General features: G+C 46.5%; 2 protein-coding genes across 3 annotated transcripts in view; one reads left to right on the top strand and one right to left on the bottom strand.

The window, feature by feature from the left end:
- The window catches only part of VPS15 (protein kinase family protein / WD-40 repeat family protein), a 148,074-nt gene that overhangs the window by 95,366 nt on the left and 30,950 nt on the right, over positions 1–21,758 (top strand). The window contains exons 10-12 of one of the 2 annotated variants that reach the window (XM_086774872.1): positions 5,261–8,134; positions 8,257–8,510; positions 8,625–8,730. In XM_086774872.1, coding sequence (XP_086630998.1) covers positions 5,261–8,134; positions 8,257–8,510; positions 8,625–8,730 — 3,234 coding nt within the window. Of the gene's footprint in view, positions 1–5,248; positions 8,135–8,256; positions 8,511–8,624; positions 8,731–21,758 lie in introns of both variants that reach the window. The other variant, XM_086774871.1, reaches the window with a different exon arrangement.
- Positions 19,681–20,494, bottom strand: LOC147618435 (uncharacterized). The gene has a single exon (XM_086775050.1). It carries the CDS (start codon positions 20,492–20,494, stop codon positions 19,814–19,816), a length of 681 nt encoding a protein of 226 aa, XP_086631176.1. The 3' UTR covers positions 19,681–19,813.

The following is a 21,758-nucleotide window of genomic DNA, read 5'->3' as shown; positions in this document are numbered from 1 at the left end:
GACCCTTGAGGAAAAGGCTCAAGCAGGCATCACTGGAGGCTATCTTCCTCTAGAGAGGAGCAAAGACAGTATCAGTCAGAAAACAGATGTTTTTTCTGTCATACCATTGGGCATGGTAAGAAGGATTGTCCAAAAAGACAAGCGGAGCAAGCCTCCAGAGAGCCTTCTGCCACAGTTGCCTTTGTTCCCCCGCTCCTCCAGACGTGCTTGCTACCACAATGCAGTTCAGATCTTACCTTCTATGCATTCCATGCCATCTGTGGTACTTGATGCTAAGCAGGAGGTTGAGGCAACAACCACACAGAAAAGCCTGATCCGAGCTTATGGCTCTGCCAAGGGCCGACAGTTCATAATCCTTTTTGACATGGGCAGTTCTGAGGACGCCATCTCTCCCCAGTTGGCTACCAACATGAGCTGTACCTTAGTGCCCTATCATTTGGAGGTAGACGGGTTTACACCTGGTCTCCGCACCCACATCTCTCAGAAGGCACAACAGTTTTCTTTTCAAGTTCAAAAGGCCTCATTCCAGCGAGAATTCATTGTCTCTCCTCTTTTGGGATGTGACATGATCTTAGGAATCCAGTGGTTTCGTCAGTATGAACCTATTCCCAATTGGGAGCAGGACACCTTTATTATCTCTAAAGGTTTTCTTGAGCCTGTCATAATTCGGGGAGATAGGAGCATTCTTGGCGTTCCTATGATTTCTCATCTCCAGGCCCGACGAGCTATGTGCAAGGAAGCAGAAGGAGCATTAATTTATGCTCAGACAACTTCTACCTCATCAATAACCACTGTCTCATCATCTTCAGTCCCTCAGCTAGCAGATCTCCTTTCTCATTCAGACATTTTTAAGGATGATCTCCTACCCAGTATCCCACAGTTAGTAGAACCTCCTAGCAAGTTTCCCTCTTGTCTTTCCAAGACTTTCAAGGGCAAGCTAGAACAGCAATCAGTTCTCAAACATTTGAAACATGTTCCTTATGGACGCATTTTCACAGTCACCACAGATCACCAAGCACTTAAGTGGCTCCCGATGATGCCAAGTGCCTAGTGGAGTGCTCAGCACACTAGACAAGGTCAGCTCTTCCAACAAGTTGGAGGAATGATTAAGTACATTCCTAGTCAGCATAACCCAGTAGCAGATGTTCTTAGTAGAAAGACTAGCATCCCGACCAGTGAGGAGTCTACCATTCTCAACATCTCTGGAAAAGACTTAGAAGATCAGTATGTCGATTCCGCAGAGTTTGGTACTCAACCCAGTTTGGCCCTCAATTTTGACCGTGGCCATCATTCATTTCACAGACAGGCATGTAAGTTTAGACGAAGGCTCGAGATCAGTTCATCGAGGTATTTCTATAGTCGTGTACAGTTCAGCCAGGCTTCCGATCCTCCGAGATCTTGCGTTTGGCTTATCTACAGTCCACAGTCATTCTCTCTAAAGAAATAAAGCAAATACTATCTCGTTATCGGGATAGGGGGCCCTTCAATGGGTAATTCGGGACCCAATCTGGTGTACAGTTCTCATATCCCTCTCTCTCATATCTCTTTAAAGTTTGAAGTATTAAAGTGGATTGCTAAACTCAGGAAACTCAGGATACAGAAGACGGTGTGAGCATTTGTGTGACAGGATCTTCCAATACAAAGACTTCCGCTGCATATCACAAACAATCGGGGGGGGGGGGGGGGGGTGATGGCACAAGATAACCAGAAGGGACAGGCGCTGACCTAGGGCCTAGTAGAAGGCCCTTTGAAGAGGCCAAAAGGGGAGCCCAAAGAGCTCGAAGAACAGGGCGTGGGAAAGCAAGCCCAAATTGGCCAGAAACGCAGCCTGTTGGGATATCAATGTTGCTGCCCAGACCTGGAAAAATAGTCGCCTGAGAACCCTAGAAAGTGCCGCCAGAAGGGCAGGTATGCTGTCTTGAAAAAGACGCCCGTGTCAGGCCGCCTAGAGGCTGCCAACTGACGCCCTGATGAAGAGGGACTGCAGCCCACTGAGTTGGGGATGAGTCAGCCCTTGAAGAACTGAAACGCAGGCTTCAACACAGATCTGTCCATAGGCAGAGAAACGCAGAAATCAAGAGGTAGAGGATGGAGCATCCAACATTGACGATCACTGGTGCCCTGATACCATGATAGAGAATGTGCAGTGGAAGAAGGGAAAGTGGAAACACAGGAGAGAGAGAGTGAGAGAGAAAGATGGAGAGGAAACACAGGTGAGAACCTGCTCTCAATATCATCACCAAAAGGAATACATGTCCCGAGCAAGAGGGGGGAACCTCGTATGTGAGGACTGCAACTAGGCAAGCAGTGAGATACGAGGGAGGCATGCCGGCTATATATATGCCCACATGAAGGCAGGCGACTGGTGATAAAGTACCTCCACGATTGGAAAATACCCAGGACCATAAAATGGGGAATAAATATGGGTAAAATATATGTGAGGGGTGACCAGCCCCTCGAGCTAACATGGTTCCCTAGAGGCTAAAATAGGACACCAAATAGGAAGCCAGCAAGTAGGGGATGATGTCTAACACTAGTCATTGTATCCGACATGCCTCTGGGAGTCCGTACTCTGCCTATCACCGCCTCATATAATGCATAAATGCCCCACTGCATCTCCTCGGGAACACCAATGTCATGCAATCTCCTTATGAGTCTGGCATGTGGCACCGTGTCAAAGGCTTTGCGGAAGTCCACAAAGCAACAATATGTCCTCTTCCCCTGTGCTCGTCCCTTCTCAATGAGAGCCTTGAGGGTAAATATGTGATCCAAAGTCGTGAAACCTCGTCCGAAACCTGCCTGCCCAGGTGTCTGAGTCCATGTGTCTTAGCCCATCTACACAGCTCTCGATCCAAAATAGATCCGAATATCTTGGCCAAGCAATGGCCAATCATGATGGTCCTGTAGTTCCCTGGTATCATGGGGTCACCACTCTTAAATAGAGGTACAATAGTATGTGCCGACCAACTGTCTGGGAAACCTTTGCAAATGGCCCTATTAAACATGTGTACTAGCAGTGGTGCCAATACATCTCTGGCATGTGAAAAATGTTCTGCCACCAGACCATCCTGGTCTTGGGCTCTTCCATTACGTAGTCCGTCAATAGCATCCAAAACCATCCGAATGGTGACAAAAGTATTATGATCTGGGCGAGTCGCTGACGGATGGGGGATGGGGGGCTGCCTTGGTACTTCATATAAAGTTTGGTACTTCATATAAAGTTCTTGCATATTCATGCCATGCCTTAGGTGCTGTGATAGGTGTGGGTGGCTGTCGCTCATGGAACATCTTCCACGCCCTCTTGCTGTCCTGCCCCAAAAATAGTTGGTATATCTCCCTCTCAAGCTTGGCCAGGTAATCCCGCTTCTTCTTCCGCAGAAGGCGTTTTAAGAGCGTTCTAGCATGTCTATGTGTGTGGATACCAAGGGTGATCTCCCGCTGCAAGCTATCACGAGTCTTGCGGCATTCATCGTTGTACCAACCATTCTGTGGGGCCGTATGGCGAGGAGGGGTAGAAAGAGGGGGGGTATACGGGAAAGCATATGCTGCTGAACCATGTAATACATCTGCCAACTCTTTCGTGAGCTCATCAAGTGGACTGCTCGGGTCAAGAGCGAACAGACCATCATATACTGCACTGCCATACACCCTAGAGGTCTCCCGAGTAAAGTGATATCTTGGGTATCTCGTATGACTAGAGGGTGGTGTGCCTCAACATATCCACAAGTCACAGAAAATGTCAAATATGCATGGTCTGCTGCTATCCCAATGGGTCTGCCCGAAATGGAGGGATCCTGTTTATCATGTATCAAGGTAGGTGAGCCCATCAGGTAATCCACTGTACTAGCTCCTCCCTTTTTGTTCCAACATGTGAGAGCATCTGAACCTGGCCAACGGGATAGGCCATTATAGATAACTAGCCCATGTGCACTCCCCAAAGCTAGGAAGTGTCTCCCATATTCTGTCACCTCTCGTGTCTTGGGCAGATCTCTGCATCCCTTTCTCATCCGCTGCTCATAATGCACTCATAATGGAGTACCACCATAGCCATGGAAGCTTGAAGCTCCAAGAAAGTATGATTTGATTAGTAAAAATGATTAGTTTCCCTAATTACAATTTGTTCACTTGTATACTTGCCCACCTTTTCACACTTATTAATGTTGGGCCCCCATACTTGCCCGGCTATATCCATGCCCATGGGCTTCCCTTATGTCCAAGACCAAGCCCCCTTCATTACAGATGATGGCTTGGATCCTCCTGTGGTGGCGTGGCCGTGGGCTGGGGTCTGGGGCATCGGGCTCTGCATAACACAGTGGCTTTGTCGAGTGTCACACCTCTTGGCCGAGTTCCTGCACTAGCCTGTGGTCTGGGTATGGTGGGTTGATCGGCCCTCGGAGTGCTGGTATGGAAGAGAGAGAGAGAGAGAGAAAGAGAGAGAGAGAGAGAGAGCGTCTACTAAAGACCCAATGGGCCTATGAGACCAAAGTGATACAATAATGTCCATGGCATATCTCATCATGGAATGGAAAATAAATCAGAAACAAAACATAAACTAGCTATCTCACTGGGGTGATACAAAACTGTCCATGGAAACTCCTCATGGAATACTAAGAACATAGAAACATGAGTGCAGCATCAGCTCCGAGTAGATGGTATACCACTCTCCAAAATATCAAGCATGGGGCTAATGAGTATGGCCGAGAGGTCTCCCTTAGCTATGTCACATGGAAAGGTAGCTCGATGGTGGTGGAGCATGTCCTGGATCTGGAGCTGATGAGGTGATCGTGGCCGAGAGAGAGAGAGAGAGAGAAAAGAAAGAAAGAAAGAAAGATATATTAACGTCTACGAGAGGCCAAAGTCGGCCTATGAGACAAAAAATAATACAACTGTGTTCTTCCGGTCATCGGAAGAAAAGAAACAAAAGAAAAAGTGTGCATGTGTCTGAGAGAGAGAGAGAGAGAGAGAGAAAGAAAGAAAGAAAGAAAGATTTTATTAACGTCTTCCAAAAGACCGAACTCGGCCTATGAGACAAATCGGAGTACCTGTATGGGGTATCCTCTGTCATCCCAACAAAATGAAAAAGTACTGAATAAAAAAGCTGAATCTGGGTGTGCAGGGGATGGAGCTCTACTACTAGGAGAATGCAAAGCTATATGCATGGAGTATACAATCATGATATGCATGTGTCCGAGAGAGAGAGAGAGAGAGAGGCATGCCCTTAATTGCAATGTTTGTCTGTCTCTTGTAGGTTTTGCAAAAGGACGAAAGTTGTGCACTCGAAGATTTTGGTCCCACACCCACGGCTGATGCATGGAAATGTGAGGGTATGGTGTTGATAGGGTCTTTACTTTGTGCCAGCGTTCGAAATGTGAAACTTCCCCAAGTAAGACGAGGGGCTGTCCAGTTGCTGTATAAGTCATGCCTCTATATAGATGATGAGGCACGCCTTCAGCATGTCTTGCCTTATGTTGTGGCTTTACTCTCTGATCCAGCAGCTATTGTCCGGTGTGCTGCCCTGCAGGCAGTTTGCAATGTGTTGTCTTTAGTACAAAACTTCCCTCCAAGCGATGCAAAAATTTTCCCAGAATATATTCTTCCTCTTCTTTCTATGCTTCCGGATGACCCAGAGGAGAGTGTCCGCATATGCTATGCTGATAACGTCCACAAGATAGCAGAGACAGCATGCCGCTTCTTAGAGTGCTCACAGTACATGACAGAAATAGGAGTTTTGGATAAATCTGTGCAATCTGTAAAGGGGGCAGCCAAGAAGCTGGCTGGCCTAAGCTTGCACAACCAGAATGGCAGCAGATACATGCTTGAGCTTTCCCAGCTTCGAGAAACCATAGCTCGTGTTATCCAAGAGCTAGTCATGGGGCAGAAGCAGACTCCTACCATCAGAAGAGCATTGCTACACCATGTTGGGCAGCTGTGTGATTTCTTTGGTAAGAAGCAGTGTAACGATATTCTATTGCCAATGCTTCCAGCCTTTCTTAATGATAGGGATGAGCAATTACGAGCTGTTTTTTTTGAGCAAATCGTGCATGTATGTCTGTTTGTGGGACAGACCAGTGTAGAGTCCTACCTCCTCCCGTATATCGAGCAAGCCTTGAGTGATGTGGAGGAAACAGTCATAGTGAATGCATTGGAGTGCTTGGCAGCCCTTTGTGTACACAGGCTGTTGAGGAAGAGGGTTTTGCTAGGGGCAGTAGAGCGTTCTGCTCCTCTTCTGTGTCATCCAAGTCAGTGGGTCAGGAGGTCTGCCATAACTTTTGTGGCTTCAGCAGGTGCGAACCTAGAGCTTGTTGACTCTCATGCATTTTTGCTGCCGATACTTTCTCCATTCGTGCGGCGAGAGCCAGTCTCCCTATGCTTGGAATCTGCCTTATCAGCTTGCCTTAAGCCTCCAATGTCACGTGAAGTATTCAACCGTGTGCTCAGTGATGCCATGCTCTCTCAGACAGCCATGGAAAAGATGGACGTTAAGAAACCGGATTTGCGGCTTAGAACCAAACAGAAGCCAGGTCTGCAGAACGTTCCACTTGATGTGAGCTCAGCAGTGCTGTATGAGCGACGGAAAGCTGATAGAGAGAGCTTCAATTCAGTCTCTGTGGATCCAAGAAATACCAAAGCTTCTTCTCCTTTCTTGAGTCCTGTGTTGCAGGGGGATCGCCCTCCTTTTACAGAGACAGATGATGGAGAGAAGATGAAGGCTATGGAAGGCTATATTCGAAACCTTTCCAGTACAATGCAGAGCCGGATGCACAACTGGGAGATTGATAACTCAGAGAAACTCCAGAGCTCAATTATTGGGACGAATGCAGGTGTTGGAGCGGGGTTCTATTCTAATTATGATGGCTCATCTGAGGGCATTCCTTTGTATTCTGTACCCTTGAGTGAGAAGCGGGGCGACAGTCAGACATCACTTTCTTTCAATGAGGACTGGAGCAGGTTAATTGCTGTACGTCATGGAGCTCAACCATTTCCCATGGCAACCTTATCAGAGGCTCCCAATAGTCTCCCCACCATCACATCTTCACAGTGGGCAGAGGGCCATTTTTCAGCTCCTACTGTACTTGAGTCCCGAAGACAGCTGGGGGTTTCAGGATCTAGGTTCATGAGTGGGTCAACCTATGGCATTGTTGGGCCTCGTCGAGTTTATGAAGTCATTAGGGATGTGGATGCTAGAGAAGGTGACCTTGAAGGTATGAGCTCAAGTTTACCTTGGGCCAAGGCTGTAAGCAGAGTCAGAGACAATTCTGGTCCAGAAGTTGGTGCTCAAGGATCTGTCTCACCCTCTGAGCCAAGTTCAGGAACAGTGCAGTTAGCAGAGACAGGTATTGGCCAATCATTCTCTCCTTCCATGCCTGACAACCAGTGGCGTCCTCGTGGTGTTTTGATTGCCCATCTGCAGGAGCATCATCGTGCTGTGAACAAGGTTGCTGTGTCACATGATAACTGCTTTTTTGTCAGTGCATCAGATGATGGCAATGTGAAGGTCTGGGACTGCAGAAGGTTAGAAAGCAATATTTCCTTTAGGTCACGGCTCACATACTCCTTCCATGGAGGAAAGGCCCTTAGTGTGTGCATGATTGGTACTGGACCTCAAGTTGCTGCAGCGTCAAGTAGTGGCGTAGTGCATGTTTTCAGTGTGGATTATGTTGCACGAGTGGCTGGCAGCGTGGAAAGGTATTCGGGACTAGCAGATGTGAAAAAGCTAGAAACTCAAGAAGGAGCAGTTCTATCACTGCAGAGTTATACCCCCGATGGACCACCCATGCTTCTCTATACTACTCAACGCAATGGCATCCATTTATGGGACTTGAGAGCACAAAATGATGCATGGTGCTTGAAGGCAAAACCTTCACAAGGCTACATCTCTTCCACAGCTCTAGCTTCTTGTTATAATTGGCTTGTTACAGCAACCTCAAGAGGTGTGCTTACTCTTTGGGACCTTAGGTTTCAAATCCCAGTGAACACCTGGCAGCATCCGTCAAGCTGCTTAGTTGAGAGTATATGCCCAGTGTTATCCCAGTCAGAGTCCATGTCAGCAACGATGTCACGGCCATATTTATATATTGCTGCTGGCCGGGATGAGGTTGCTCTTTGGAATGCAGAGGATGGAAGCTGTCAACAGGTAAATGCTTAGTGGTTTCAGAGTGCTTATAATGTCTATACTGCAACAAGACAGATTAACACCACAAATATGCTTTACTAGCTGCAGATTTTGACTTAAGGTGGCTTTTGTTTTGGATCTAGGTTCTGCGGTTAGCATGTGATCCATCAGACACTGAGTTTTCTGAAGTTCCTGCTGCTTTGGCACGACCCAAGCTTGTGGTAACTGCTGAATCGAAACGCGGTGAAGGCTCAAAGAGAAGTGACTACAGGTTGGATGAGTTGAATGAGCCACCCCCTCGCCTTACAGGAGTTCGTGCCTTACTGCCTTTGTCTGGTGGGAGCGGCCTTCTTACTGGAGGAACAGACTGCAAAGTCAGAATGTGGGATCAATTAAGGTGTGCATTGTACCCTCAAGAAACTTGTTTGTAGAGTATATGTGTTACCCTTCTAGCTGTAGCTATGGCATACTTTGTTTGAGTTCTTACAAAAACGATATCTCAAATGTACAGGCCAGATCGAAGCTACTGTGTCTGTGGGCCAATTGTAAGAAGCTCAACAGTACCAGAGAGTTACAAGTATGATAGCAGGGTGGTTGCAGGTGTGCAAGTTGTGCAGGTATTTTTGTTGTGCTTTTCAATGCATTTGCACCGTGAAGTTGTCAGCGAGACTCGTTTCCATTAATTTTGATTTGTTAGTCAGGCCTTGCAAGTGTCTGATTCAAAGGTTGGCCTCAGATTTCATGCTTATTTGCTGCTGAAGGTAAACCCTGATATAGCTGCAGAAATAGGTCTCCCTCGTTCAGCGATGTGCAGCTGTAAAAGCAGCAGCTTTAGCTTCACATCCCAAGCCTTTTCAAATGGCTTCAAAGCACAGTTGTGAGCTCAAGCAGCCATCTATGCACCCTGCATATGCTGTGCAAAGATTTTCTGCTGTTCCGCTGTGTCTTGGAGAGGCTTTTGGCTGCTGAAATGGGGCTGAATTCTTAGAAATGGAATCGATGCTTTACCGAGGGCCCTTTCATAGGGAATGCCTCCCATCTCTTTCCCCTTTTATGGCAAGTCTCCAGAGATTCCCATCTGGGATAGCTATTCACGATGATTAATTTTTAAGGGTGAGGCATATGGTTTTATTTAAATGCCATCTCACTTTGGGAATACACATGCCACATGCACTTCGGATTCTAATGAAGCAGCTCTCCTTTTCTTACTCCGTGAATAGAAGAGAAGCTTGGTTTTGTGTTCATTGAGCCACATCATCTACTGTGCGTTCGGACAAAGGTCCATACTTGCTCACGTGTCCCCAATTAGTGAAACAATTATTGTCTGTTCTATTGGAAACTTCATTCTGGGATAGGTGTTTTCAGTTACTGAACACTTTTCCTAAAATATTTGATCTGAAATTTCTTGGGAGTAGTTGAACCGAAAGAGGTGCAAATTTTTGATTTTAAAGAATCAAAAGATAATCCAAGATCCAGCAGGTTGTAGTCTGTGGATGAGGTGACTATTAGATCATGCAAGAGAAGCAGTATCCTAATTCACTTTACACTGTTCCAATAAGAACTAACCTAGCCCCAATAACGCCTGTCCAGAATTCAAGAATTCAGTGCTATGCTAGAATCCCCCTTAAGCACCTGATGAGTTTGACCCGCTGGTGAAGGAACGCTCCTCTACTTGTATCTGCAGACTGCAACTGGGCTTGCGTGATTGAATGTGTCTGTTACATTGCAAACTGCTCAGCCCAAGCTTTCTTTTTGCTTCTCTTGTGTTCTGCAGTGCTTGCTCATCCCAATACCTTTTGTTATACTTTTGTTCGGCCTCATGTTTACCCCAAACCTGGCCTGTCGTTTGGCTACTTCTCTGCCTTTTGAATCGCTGGTGCTTCTGCATCAAGTGCAACTGGGATGCCTGGTGCTCTGTGTATATCTGATGTTGTGGTTGTATCATGTGTATAGTCATTTGGCACAAAGGAGACATGCATGGGATTGATGAAGGGGAACTGAAGAGGCTTGCCCCTCCCAACTGCTGTGTCTGAGCCTGGATTGCTGATTGAAGGTTAAAATCAATTTCCAAAATTTCAGCGCATTTCCCAGAAGAAAAAAAACAAAAATTCGTGGCTAAATATTGGCTGTCTAGACCTTCTCTTGTAGAGACCTGCTTTGATACCAATATCAAGTTCACTAATGGACGTGCAAGACATCATTGGAAGTGCAACCCACTCAGGAAGATGCCCAAAGGCCAACTCAGTCGGGCAAAGAGAAGGGCAAGTAGCCCAAGACTTCGACCTCACAAGTGGCCGAATGGTCATCTTGCACACACAGCTAGCAGTTGCTTCTTGTGCACATGGATATGTGCTAATGACTATGTTGAACATGAGATGGTTGCGTCAATAAAGGTATGATTATAACCTTTGTAAGATTACTTAATACATATGTGACCAAAAAGGGGTGGTGAGCAACTATGAGCAACTGGGCACTGACAATGAATTTACGAGGGGTGGATTGATGGGTTCTCCATAAAAAAAAAACGGCTGTAGAAGTAAAGGTAGTCATGAAGAAAAAATGGGCTTCTTCAAGGTGCACGGCATTATCTTCAAAGGTATTATGGCGAGTCAAGTTCACCAATGTAGTATTAATCCCTAGATTGCTCTTCCTCACTTTGTAGGTATGGAGCTCCAAACCGTAATCACACAATTAATTCTTAGTTACTTCAATATAACATTACATGAACTCTCTTGCCCCTATTTGGTACTTCCTCATCAAAGGCCACTAATAACATGCTTCACTAAATCCCCGTTGCCTGGTACTTGCCACGTGGCGAAGGCTGTAGTCCCCTTGGGTCTTTAACCATAATAATGCAATCAGTGCCTATGGGCATTGCCTTAGGCCTTTCCTTTGATCTTGTTGCGTTAAGCCAATGAATGGCTTAGCATTTGTGATTAGCAGTGGAATCCACTTTGAAAACATACGCTTTGAGCTCCATTAGCTGTGGATTAGAGTGGAAAGTTAATTTTTGTTCATGCATTTCAATTGGTAGCTTAGAAGCATGCAAAATCAACCAAAAGCAATCTAAAAACACTTTATCACTTGCACAATCACCATTAATTAGGATTAGGAACCTTAATCACTCTCATCAAGTCCAAAAAAACTCAAAAAACTCAAGAAACCAAGCCAAACTCTCTCCGGTGGGGAGACGTCAGTCTACTGTCGTGTGAAAAAACAGATGTGAGCGTGGAGACATGAGCATGAGTTTGGAGGCGGTCGACAGACGTGAGTCTAGAGGTAGATATACCTAATATTGTGCCAACAATTAAAATTGCCTTGAAGACTTGTAAGGACATACCTACTCATGTTCTATTAAGATTTTTCCTGTCATACAACCTATACTAGCTAAAAATTCCAAGGAAAATTCTCGTTCTTTGCAATTATTAGAGCATTAAGTACAATTATTGTCCATTAATTACACGCCAACTTGTCATATGTTTATTTCATAAAAATCTGTGCCTAGGTAGACCTATTTCATAAAAATCAAATCTGTGAGCCTAGTTTCGTACAAAAAAGACATGAGCCTATAAACGCATGTCTATAGGCATGAGCCTTTGTCCGTGAGTCTACATGCGTGAGTCTAGAGACGTGAGCCCACTAGGTGCACGTGAGTCTAGCTCACTAGACATGCATGAGCCTATTTCATACAAAAAAGGCATGAGTCTACCAGATGTGAGTCTAGAGGCGCGAGTCCACTAGAGGTGAGTCTGGAGGGGTGAGCCTACAGACATGATCTTACATGCGTAAGCCTAGCAGAAAAAAAAAGAGGTTCCAAAAACCAAAAAATCTTTTAACAAAAAAAAACATTTATTTTTTGTAGTGTGAGCAAAACACAAGTGTCACAGTGTTTGAATTCATTTTCAGACTTGCTTCGGAAAGCACCAGAGAATGTTTCACTAGAGTGAAACCTTTGATGCGAACTTGATCTAGACTAATTATTGGACGAGAATACAATCGTCTGTAGTGCATCTAGCCACTCTCCCTCAAACCCACCTAGCCTTCGGCCAACAAGCGACTAGCTCTCAACAGAGTGCTCCCCTGTTAAGAAGGCAAGTCTCATTTTGATCTACCTCAAGCAATGAGCTTTGGGACAAGATAAGCTAATTAAATGGAGATGTGACTAGAGGGAACAATGGAACCTAGGGGAGCGGGAAGGAACTGCCACGGTCCTCCGAGCCCCAGATCCATCAACTGGCTCTGTAAATAGTGCCATCAACTTCATGAAGAAGGCATTAAGCGGCCATATCTTTGGGCGAAGCTCCAATGGAGGAGTTGGAGCAGGACCAAGAACCTCAAGGTTCACTCCCTCAGGAAGTGCGCAAAGCATGTCAGGCGCCACAATGTTTCAAACATTTGGTGTCGATCCTAAGCTGGGTTTGTGTGTCATGCGAAAGCCTTTGACTTGCTTAGCCACAAGTCTGGCTTTGTGTTTGTCCACCGATCCATCTGACGTATACTTGGTCTTAAAGACCCACTTGACACCAATGACAGACCGTTTTGATGGCCTCGTAACCAACTCCCAAGTGTTATTCTTCTCAATGGCATCGAGTTCTACCTGCATGGCTTTCCTCCAAGTATCTTGTGCAAGGGCTTCCTTGACGGAAGTGGGCTCTTTGTTCCGCATGATACGAGACATCAAAGCATAGTTTACCTGTAAAAGCTCCGTTGAATGACTTTTATCATGAACTCTATGCGATCTTCGAGGTCCGTCCTCTGTGGTCCATTCGGAGGGAAGCTCCGTAACACCTGACTCCCGAAGGGTGTCTACCAACCACTTGGGTACTCGAACAGAACGCGGAGCCTCCTGTTGCTGCGGGGGCTCATCTCCAGTTGCGGGCTCAACCTCCTCAACTGATTGAGGCTGTCCAGTTGGAACAATCGACTCGGAATCATCATCAGAATTATTTGGGTCTCCAAGAAGTGGCGGCTCATCAACAGTGGAAACTGGAACATGTTCATCAAAAATCACGTCTGTGTTGACGACAACCTCGTTCGTCTCTGGATCATACAACCTGTATCCCTTGGAAAGAGAGTTATATCCCACAAAGACAAGCTTTTGGGACTTTGAGTCGAGCTTCCCCCGCTGCTTCGTTGGAATGTGAACATATGCATCGCTCCCAAACACACGAAAATGGGTGACATCAGGTTTCTTGCCAAAATACGCCTCAAAGGGAGTCATGTTCGGTACTGAAGTCGTCGGAGAATGGTTGAGGATATGGACAGCCGTAGCCACAGCCTCTTGCCAAAGTGGACGAGGAAGACCACGATGCTCTAGCATCGTCCTCGCCAACTCCACCACAATCCTGTTCTTACGCTTAACTACTCCATTCTCTGACGGCGAACCTATATTGGCCAGCTCCCGCTTGATGCCATGTTTTGCACAAACCGCACGAAATCATTGGAAGAACATTCTCCTCCTTTGTCAGCCCTAAGAGTCTTTATCTGCAAGCCAGACTCTTTCTCCACCATCACATGCCACTTCTTGAATAGAGCAAAATCTTGGTCCTTCTGTGAAAGGAAATAAACCCATGTGAATCTGCTACAATCATCAACAAGCAGCATAAAGTACAAAGAACCTCCCAAGGATGTTGTCTGCATAGGTCCACACAAGTCATTGTGTACCAACTCCAAAGGTTTTGAAGCCCGCCTGGAACTCTGCTTCGGAAAAGATTCCCTGTGCTGCTTACCACGAATGCAAGAACTACAACGTCCTTGCCTGCTACCTACATCTGGCAAGCCAACCACCATCTGGTCCCGGAAAGCTTGCCGCAGCGCATCCACATTCAAGTGGCCAAACCGAAAGTGCCACAAATCACCAATCTGAGAACTTGTCAAAGAGGAGAGTGCGGAGAGTTTGTATATACCATTCTCCACGCTGCCTTCCCAAACAACCTGGCGAGTCTCGCGGTCCCGAAGAGCAACAGAACGCTTCTCAAACTCCACCCGGAAGCCAGTCTTGCACACCTCATGCATTGACAATAGATGAAAACCAAGTGCAGGGACATAAAGAACACGAGAGGAGTGCTTCCCCCCTCTGCCATTGGGAATGATCTCCATCCGGCCCTCACTGTGAATCGGTATGGTGGAGTTGTCGCCAATGAAAATGCGACCTGACTGCGGTTTCAAATCCTGAAAGAAGTCACGGGCGGGAAGGAGCCATGTGCCTGGAAGCACCACTATCAAGAATCCATTTCCGAGTATCCTTGGCGGTGAAGCCAATTGCCTCCTCGCTCGAAGAAGTTGAAGCATCGGTGTTGTCTAACATCTCCAAGTGCACAAAGGCGGGAGTCTTTGCAGCTGAAGCTGAAGAATCAGCACTCTTTCCAGTCCGCTTGGGACACTTCCTCCAATAGTGGCCTTTCTCGCCACAATCATTACAGGTCCTCTCGGCCTTCAGTTTCTCTCGGTCTGAATCGGGCTTCTTCTCAGAAGACTTCTCCGATGAAGCCTTCCCTTTGCCCTTGTTGTTGTTACGACCTTTAGCTTGTTGGCCGGTCAAGGCCTCAGAACCTCCGCCTTGTGGAGGGTTCGTGAATCGCTCTTCCTTTTCCAAGACCATGGGCACAAGCTCCTTCCATGTGATGGTGCTGAGTCTGCCACTGGTGATCAAAGAGGAGTAAAAGGCTGAGTACTAAGAGGGCACATGTGACAACAACGTTATGGTCATATCCTTTGTTGATATCTCTTTCCCTGCCTGGAGAACTTCCTGTTGAAGAGCCTATATAGCTTGTTGATGTGCTCCAGCATCGTCGACAACGGAAATGAAGACAACTGCTGTAGAGAGCAATACATAGTTGAAAGAGAGAGAGAAGCTAGTGTAACTCTGTTGTATGCACCAATATATCTCGGAAATATACAATAGAGAGTGTGGGGGGGAAAGGGGCCATTTTATATGGCCCTTGGCTGCTGGTCGGCCAGCCCAAAACAGTCGGCCAGGCATCTGGGGGCAGCCGACAGCCCACACACAGCTCCAGAAAAATAGGAAAAAATGCGGAGAGTGAGGAAAAATGGGAAGACACCAAATACGGGTGGGCACACCCACAATAGAGGCCCTGACATAGTGTACAGACAGGAGATGACTGCGAACATAAAAGGCATATCAGTTAATGTAATGGAATTTGTGAGGATTATGTTGTTAATCCCTCATATTGTATACTAATTACAACTTAAGTACTTAACTTAGAGAACAAGAGACTTCAAGAGAACACTTGAGAGAAGATTGAATTGAATTGATTAAACTGAGTACAATGGGTCTCTTATATAGGAGATGAAGAGACACATTTGAAGAGGCATGTCCTTTGACGAAAGGACATGACCATAGACGAAAGGATACAACTTTAGGCTAAGGGATGTGTCTATTCGATGTAGAGGCACAACCATTCATCAAGGGATACAACCATTCGTCGAAGGGATGTGGCTATTCTATGAAGAGGTACATCCTTTGGCGAAGAGTCGCAACTAGTCGAGGGTAGGGGTTCCCTTGGTTGGTTACTCTTTGTATCTGCAACAGGAATCAGCAATGAAGAGAGAATCTGATACATACATACGTCACAATCGTGACATTCCCTCCCATTTAAAATAAAACCCATGTGTCAAATGATAGACATCCGTTTGTGAAAGAATTCCTGAAGAAGATTAGGGTACTGTTGCATGTCTTCATCTGTTTGCCAAGTGGAATCAGACTCATCCAAATCCATCCACTTCACAAGAAATTCTGTAGTCAACTTTCTTCTTGTTTCCTTCTGTTGCATGTCGAGAATTACTTCTGGAACAAGGATAATATGGTCATCTTCAATTTCTGGTACATATGAAGATAAGTCTGGAATAGGCGAATCTCCTTGAACATACTGTTTGAGCCAAGAAATGTGAAAAGTCGGATGAACCTTCCCCCATGAAGGTGGAAGTTTCAACTTGTAACTGACAACTGAATTTTTCTTAAGAATCTTGAAAGGCCCATAGAAGCGAGGTCGCCACTTTGGAAAAACTGACTTCACTGTTTTGTAGCAGTGAGGTGCCACATACAACAAGACCAAATCTCCTCCTTGAAAATCTGCATGTCGACGATGCTTGTTGGCCTGTTTTTGATATTTTTGTTGCACATGGACCAATTTATCTCGAACTTGCACAAGCACATCTTGCATCTCCTGAACCAACTAATCTGCCAACGCCACTTTGTGTTTTTGTAAAACAAAGTTTGTAGGCACAAGAGGAGTACGCCCATATGCTGCTTGAAATGGAGTTAATCCAATTGCTAAATGATGGGAATTATTATAAGCAAATTCCACGAGTAGCAAATAATCTTCCTATGATGCCAAAAGGGATTGAATGTAATGTCGAATCATTTCTTCCAAAATCTGATTGACTCTTTCAGTCTGTCCATCTGTTTGAGAATGATGGGCTGAACTGAACAACAAATTCGTGCCAAGAGATTTGAACAAAGATGTCCAAAAATGTCCAGTGAACTTTGGATCTCTGTCAGAGATGATGGTCTTCGGCAAACCATGCAATTTGAAGACATGTTGCACGAACAATGACGCCACATCTGGGGCTGAAGCAGCTTTCTTGCAAGGAATGAAATGCGCCATTTTGGAAAATCGATCAACCACCACAAGAATTTGAGCATTGCCTTTGGATGAACGAGGCAAAGTGGTGATAAAATCCATACTGATACTTTCCCATCTCTCATTGGGAACTGGCAACGGTTGAAGTAACCCTTGAGGAAGTTGTCGAGAGGCTTTCATTATCTGACACGAATGACAAGCTTTGACAAATTTCATAACATCTTGCTGCATCTGAGGCCAGAAGTATGTAGCAGACAAAAGCCGATATGTTTTGTTGATACCAGGATGAGCAGCATAAGGAACTTCATGATGCTCTTGAATGAGAATCTTCCGCAATGAAGTATTGTGAGGCACGCAAATGCGATCAGAAAAGAACAGCAATTCATCTATGATGGTGTAGGCTGCAAACATGTTCATTTCTGTAGGACTGGGATTAGAAGATTTGAGAGCACGGAACGCATCTCCAAAATCTCTATCAGTCAAATACTCATTTTTGAAACAAGCAGGGATTTCCATTTGCACATCTGTGATGGCAAAATTAGTGGCTCGAGGCATGCAACTCAAAGCATCTGCAACCACATTCTGAAGACCAGGAACATACTGGATAGTCATGTGGAAATTAGCCAAGAATTCAACCCATCGGCCTTGTTGAGAGTTCATAACAGGTTGAGTGAAAATGTACGTCAAAGATTGATGATCTGTACGTACAACTGAATATGCTCCAAGAAGATAATGTCTCCAAGTCCGATAAGCATGCACGATTGCCAAAAACTCCTTATCATACATAGGATACCTGTTTTGAATGGCTGAAAACTTCCTGTTGTCAAAAGCAATGACACGATCATTCTGCATCAAAACTCCACCAGAAGGCATCTGTCATTACATCAAAGGGCTGAGTGGGATCTGCAATGGCCAAGACGTCATCAAGGCATGCTTGAGATCATTGAAGGATTGCTCAGCTTCAGAAGACCACTGAAGTTTGTCCAGCTTTGTCAATTCTGTCAAAGGGGCAGCAATCTCTGAAAACCTATGCACCTTGTTGTGATAAAAGTTAGCAAGCCCAAGAAAGATCGAACATTTGAAATGGTGAGAGGCAAAGGCCAATCCACAATCGCCTGAATCTTCTTAGGATCTACTGCAATCCCATTAGTAGAAATGATGTGACCAAGATAATCCACATGGTTCTTGAAAAATTCGCTCTTCTTCTTATTGATGTACAGCACATTGGTGCGTAGTACTAAAAAGACAATTTGTAAATGCTCTTTGTGATCGACCATAGATCGGCTAAAAACCAGAATATCATCGAGATAAACGATCACAAACTTGTCCAAGTACGGCCCAAAAATTTCATTCATCAGGGTCATGAAAGTGGCCGGGGCATTGGTTAACCCAAAAGGTATGACCAATAATTCATAATGGCCATATTTTGTCCGAGAGGCTGTCTTGTATTCATCACCATTACGGATACGAATTTGATGATAGCCGGACTTCAAATCAATCTTGGAAAACACCTTTGCACCAAGCAGCTGGTCGAACAACTCATCGATGCGAGGCAAAGGGAATTTGTTCTTGATTGTCAGCTTGTTGAGAGCACGGTAATCAATGCAAAGCCGCATTGATCCATCCTTCTTTTTGACAAGCAAAACCGGGGCTCCAAAGGGACTTTTGCTGGGGCGGATGTGACCTTTGTCCAGCAACTCGTGTAATTGCCTTTGTATCTCCTGAGATTCAGAGTAAGAAACACGGTATGGAGCTCGGGTTGGAGGAGGTTGACCTGGGATAAGATCAATGGGGTGATCCATAGGACAACGAGGAGGCAATGTCGTCGGAAGATCATTCGGAAACAGATCCTGAAAAACCCTGAAGAAGGGTTGCTTCAAGTAAGCAATTGTTGATGACGAGGCTTGATATTGCTCACTAGTTTCTGCTTCAATCTCCCGTAACATAACCAAGGATGATGTACAGTCACGTTTGCGGACGAGGCATTTGACTTGCAGGGCAGAAACAACAGTGATGGGTTTGGCACTGAAAAGGCCACGAAGTTCCAGCTCTCGACCATCATGGTATAAGTGGATTGAATGAGAACGAAAGCTGATCATTGGATCATATCGATACAGCCAAGATTGTCCCAGTATCATGTCATAATGTGACAACGGCATCACTGAAAAATTAAGGTGATCTTGGTTATCTTGAATTTGGAACTGAAGCTGTTGCACCTTTTTGTTACAATTAAGGAAGGAACCATCAGTAAGCTCTACTTGAAAAGCATCCACAAAATGTCGAGTCTGTAGGTGAAGCTTGTGAACCAAAGAAGTGCCCACAAAATTAGTGGAACAGCCACTGTCCACTAGCACATTGATGGGATGGTCGCCAATGAAACCCAGAAGACTAAGGACCTGCTTGGAAAGATTCACCGGAACAGGGTTGGTACTTTAGCCACTAAGCATCAGGGTACTGACAACTTCAGAAACGCGAACAGAGCAAGCTATTTGTTTGTTTTTGTCTTTCACAGAAAGCGGGTCATGATCAGCATGGTGGCAACTGTCCACCTGAGAATTGCGCCGAGTGTTGGAGGGTTTAGGGCGCTGAGGACATTCATACCACTGGTGATCGCCAGAACAAATTGTACAGAGGCCTGGACGACTAGGTTGGGATGAAGTGGCAGTCGATGAAGAGGTTTGCTGTCCTGAAGAGGTTTCTCGCTTGAAGTTGCGCCGATCATTGCTGCAACGGTCCTGTCGGGACCGATCTCGGTTGCTGTTGCCGGAGGATTCGGTCTGAGAGGATCCTGCGTTTGACGCGGGAGCTTGCCCGGAGAAGCACGACTGGAAGGACTGTTGTCCAGAATATGGTCGCCGAGAGTTTGGTTGTCCAGGATTGGGACGCTGGGGTTGGCTAGTCCCATTGGGTCGATTCCGCTGGTAAGAACGGGCGTCGGAGGAAAAGTTCCTGGGAGGACGCTTGTAATCACTAATGCGCTCGACATACGAGATTGCTTCATCCAGGGTGGCAGGATTGTACTTATGGACTTCGTCTTGGATTGTGGGTTCAAGCCCGTCAATGAAGCTATGAAGCTGGTCAAAGGGGCTGAGTGTCTCTATCTCGAGAGCCAGTTTTTGAAACTCATGTACGCGGCCACGGAGATAGTTTGACTCAGGCGGCGGAGAGAAGACCTGGCATGAAAGTTCACATTGGCAGGCTCAAAAGCCTTGCGAAGAGCACGTCGGAATTTATCCCACGTCGGAGTAGACTTGCCATCTGAAATCCTGCGTCGCCACCAAAGGGAGGCGGTATCTTTCAAGAGGGTACTGGCCAATGCCACCTTTTTATTTTCGGGCAATTCGGTATTTGAGAAATAAACCTCCATCTTGTAGAGCCAGTGATCGATTAACCGCTTATCGCGGCGGCCATTGTAGGGCTCAGGTAACTTGATATCCATCTTTCTTGTCTGTGCTGTGGTCATTAATTTATACAAAAGTTTGAGTTCAACATTGTCTACCTCGGCGGTCGGATCGGGAGAAGTTGAGGGATCGTCCTGCTGGCCCACCGAGGATAATGATGAAGTCGGTGAACGCAATCGACGCGCTTGCTGTGACTTCTTGGATCCCTCGCGCTGGTGTTGGTGCCGTTGTTGCATGTCTTCCATTTGTGATTGCATTGATGCCATACCGTCGAAAAGGGCCCTTTGCAAGTCCTCCATCTGTTGTTGAAGAGTGGTCATCTGCGAGGCTTCCATCTGAGGATCGGCGGGTGGCACGTTGTCGTGCGAAGTCGACATCTAGAGAACTCAGAGAGAGTACTGAGGTGAAGCAGGAAAGGTCCACCCGAGATGTAGGAGGATGGAAGGAACAGCTGCTGGAGAGGCAATAACGGGATCCTCGTACTCGAAGTCGGGGTCCTCCACTTCCTCGGGATCGTCTTCGGAGGTTACTTCATCTGCTTTTACTTCTTCGTTTGGTTCCGCCAAAGAGCCGGGCACCGGAGATAATGGAGTATAATCGGGGACGAAGATCTCGCAGTAGAATGTCACAGGAGGGCGCGTGGAGGAGATATTGCGGAGGCCATCCACACTGCACTTTGGAAGAAAGTGTGCCAACTGAGGGTACCGTGACAAAAAGTACTCGAAATGAGCAAGGTGCAGTGGCTCGCAGGTGAGGTAAATAGTCCAGATCGCCCAAGTGTCGGGTTTGGTTACATGCGGGCTGCTGACATGTATGCGGTACACCTGTGAGGCCGGGGCTATTGGGATAGGAGAGTCCGGGAGACTTGGAATCCACCCAGCATCGGCGGAAAGTGGCACCGGTTCCGAAGTGGGGGCACGAAGAGGGCTGTGTTCGGGAAGGAGAGCCTCGGGGATCTGGTCGATGTAACTCAGGTAGGGGATGTGCATGTAGGGCTCCTCTGGAAAATTGTCCATGAAGCATGCATGTGGATGGCAAGGGTGCACACACAGTGTGACGTGGGCTGAGCCGGGAGAGAGGGTGAAGGCGAAAGTGCAGCTGGCGGCATCTTGACAGCCGGGGGGGGGGGGGGGGGGGTAAACGTCGAATCGCCAACGGAAGGAGGGGGCGCTTCACACTTGCGCACACCTTAAAAAAAAAAAAATTGATTAGAGGCCCAAATGCCACGTAGCCTGCCCAAGATTTTATTTTTATTTATTTTTGTTTATGGCTTAAGGGTGACGATGGCCTGGAATCGTCACGTACCCGACCGGGAGAAGGGGTGCGCCTCTTCGAAAAGGCGCCGCCAGCTGCATCTGCACGATGCGAAGAGGGGGGGCGGTCGATACTCAGCAGCGAGGGGCGCTCAAGGCCGGCAGCTGCACGAAGCGAGGAGGGGGCTCATGGCCTACAGCGAACGAAGCGAGGAGGGGGGTTTTGCGCCAGGTCCGCCATCGCTCCATAACTTCCATACAACACACGTGTGGGTTGTCGAGGTGGGAGAACGTTGAGTGAAGAGGCTAAGTGGCCCGCATAACCCACGGGGGGAGGAAAAAAAATATTTTATATCACCATGGGCAAAGCTTTACGCCAAGTCCACCA

The sequence above is a fragment of the Cibotium barometz genome, chromosome 35, assembly GCF_041138505.1.
Source record: "Cibotium barometz isolate CiBa-2024 chromosome 35, ASM4113850v1, whole genome shotgun sequence".
Taxonomy (NCBI): Eukaryota; Viridiplantae; Streptophyta; class Polypodiopsida; order Cyatheales; family Cibotiaceae; genus Cibotium; species Cibotium barometz.
This window is presented reverse-complemented; position numbering and strand designations above follow the sequence as displayed.

Excerpts from the sequence above, each read along its gene's own strand:
- LOC147618435 (XM_086775050.1), bottom strand. The coding sequence starts at position 20,494 with ATGTCGACTTCGCACGACAACGTGCCACCCGCCGATCCTCAGATGGAA.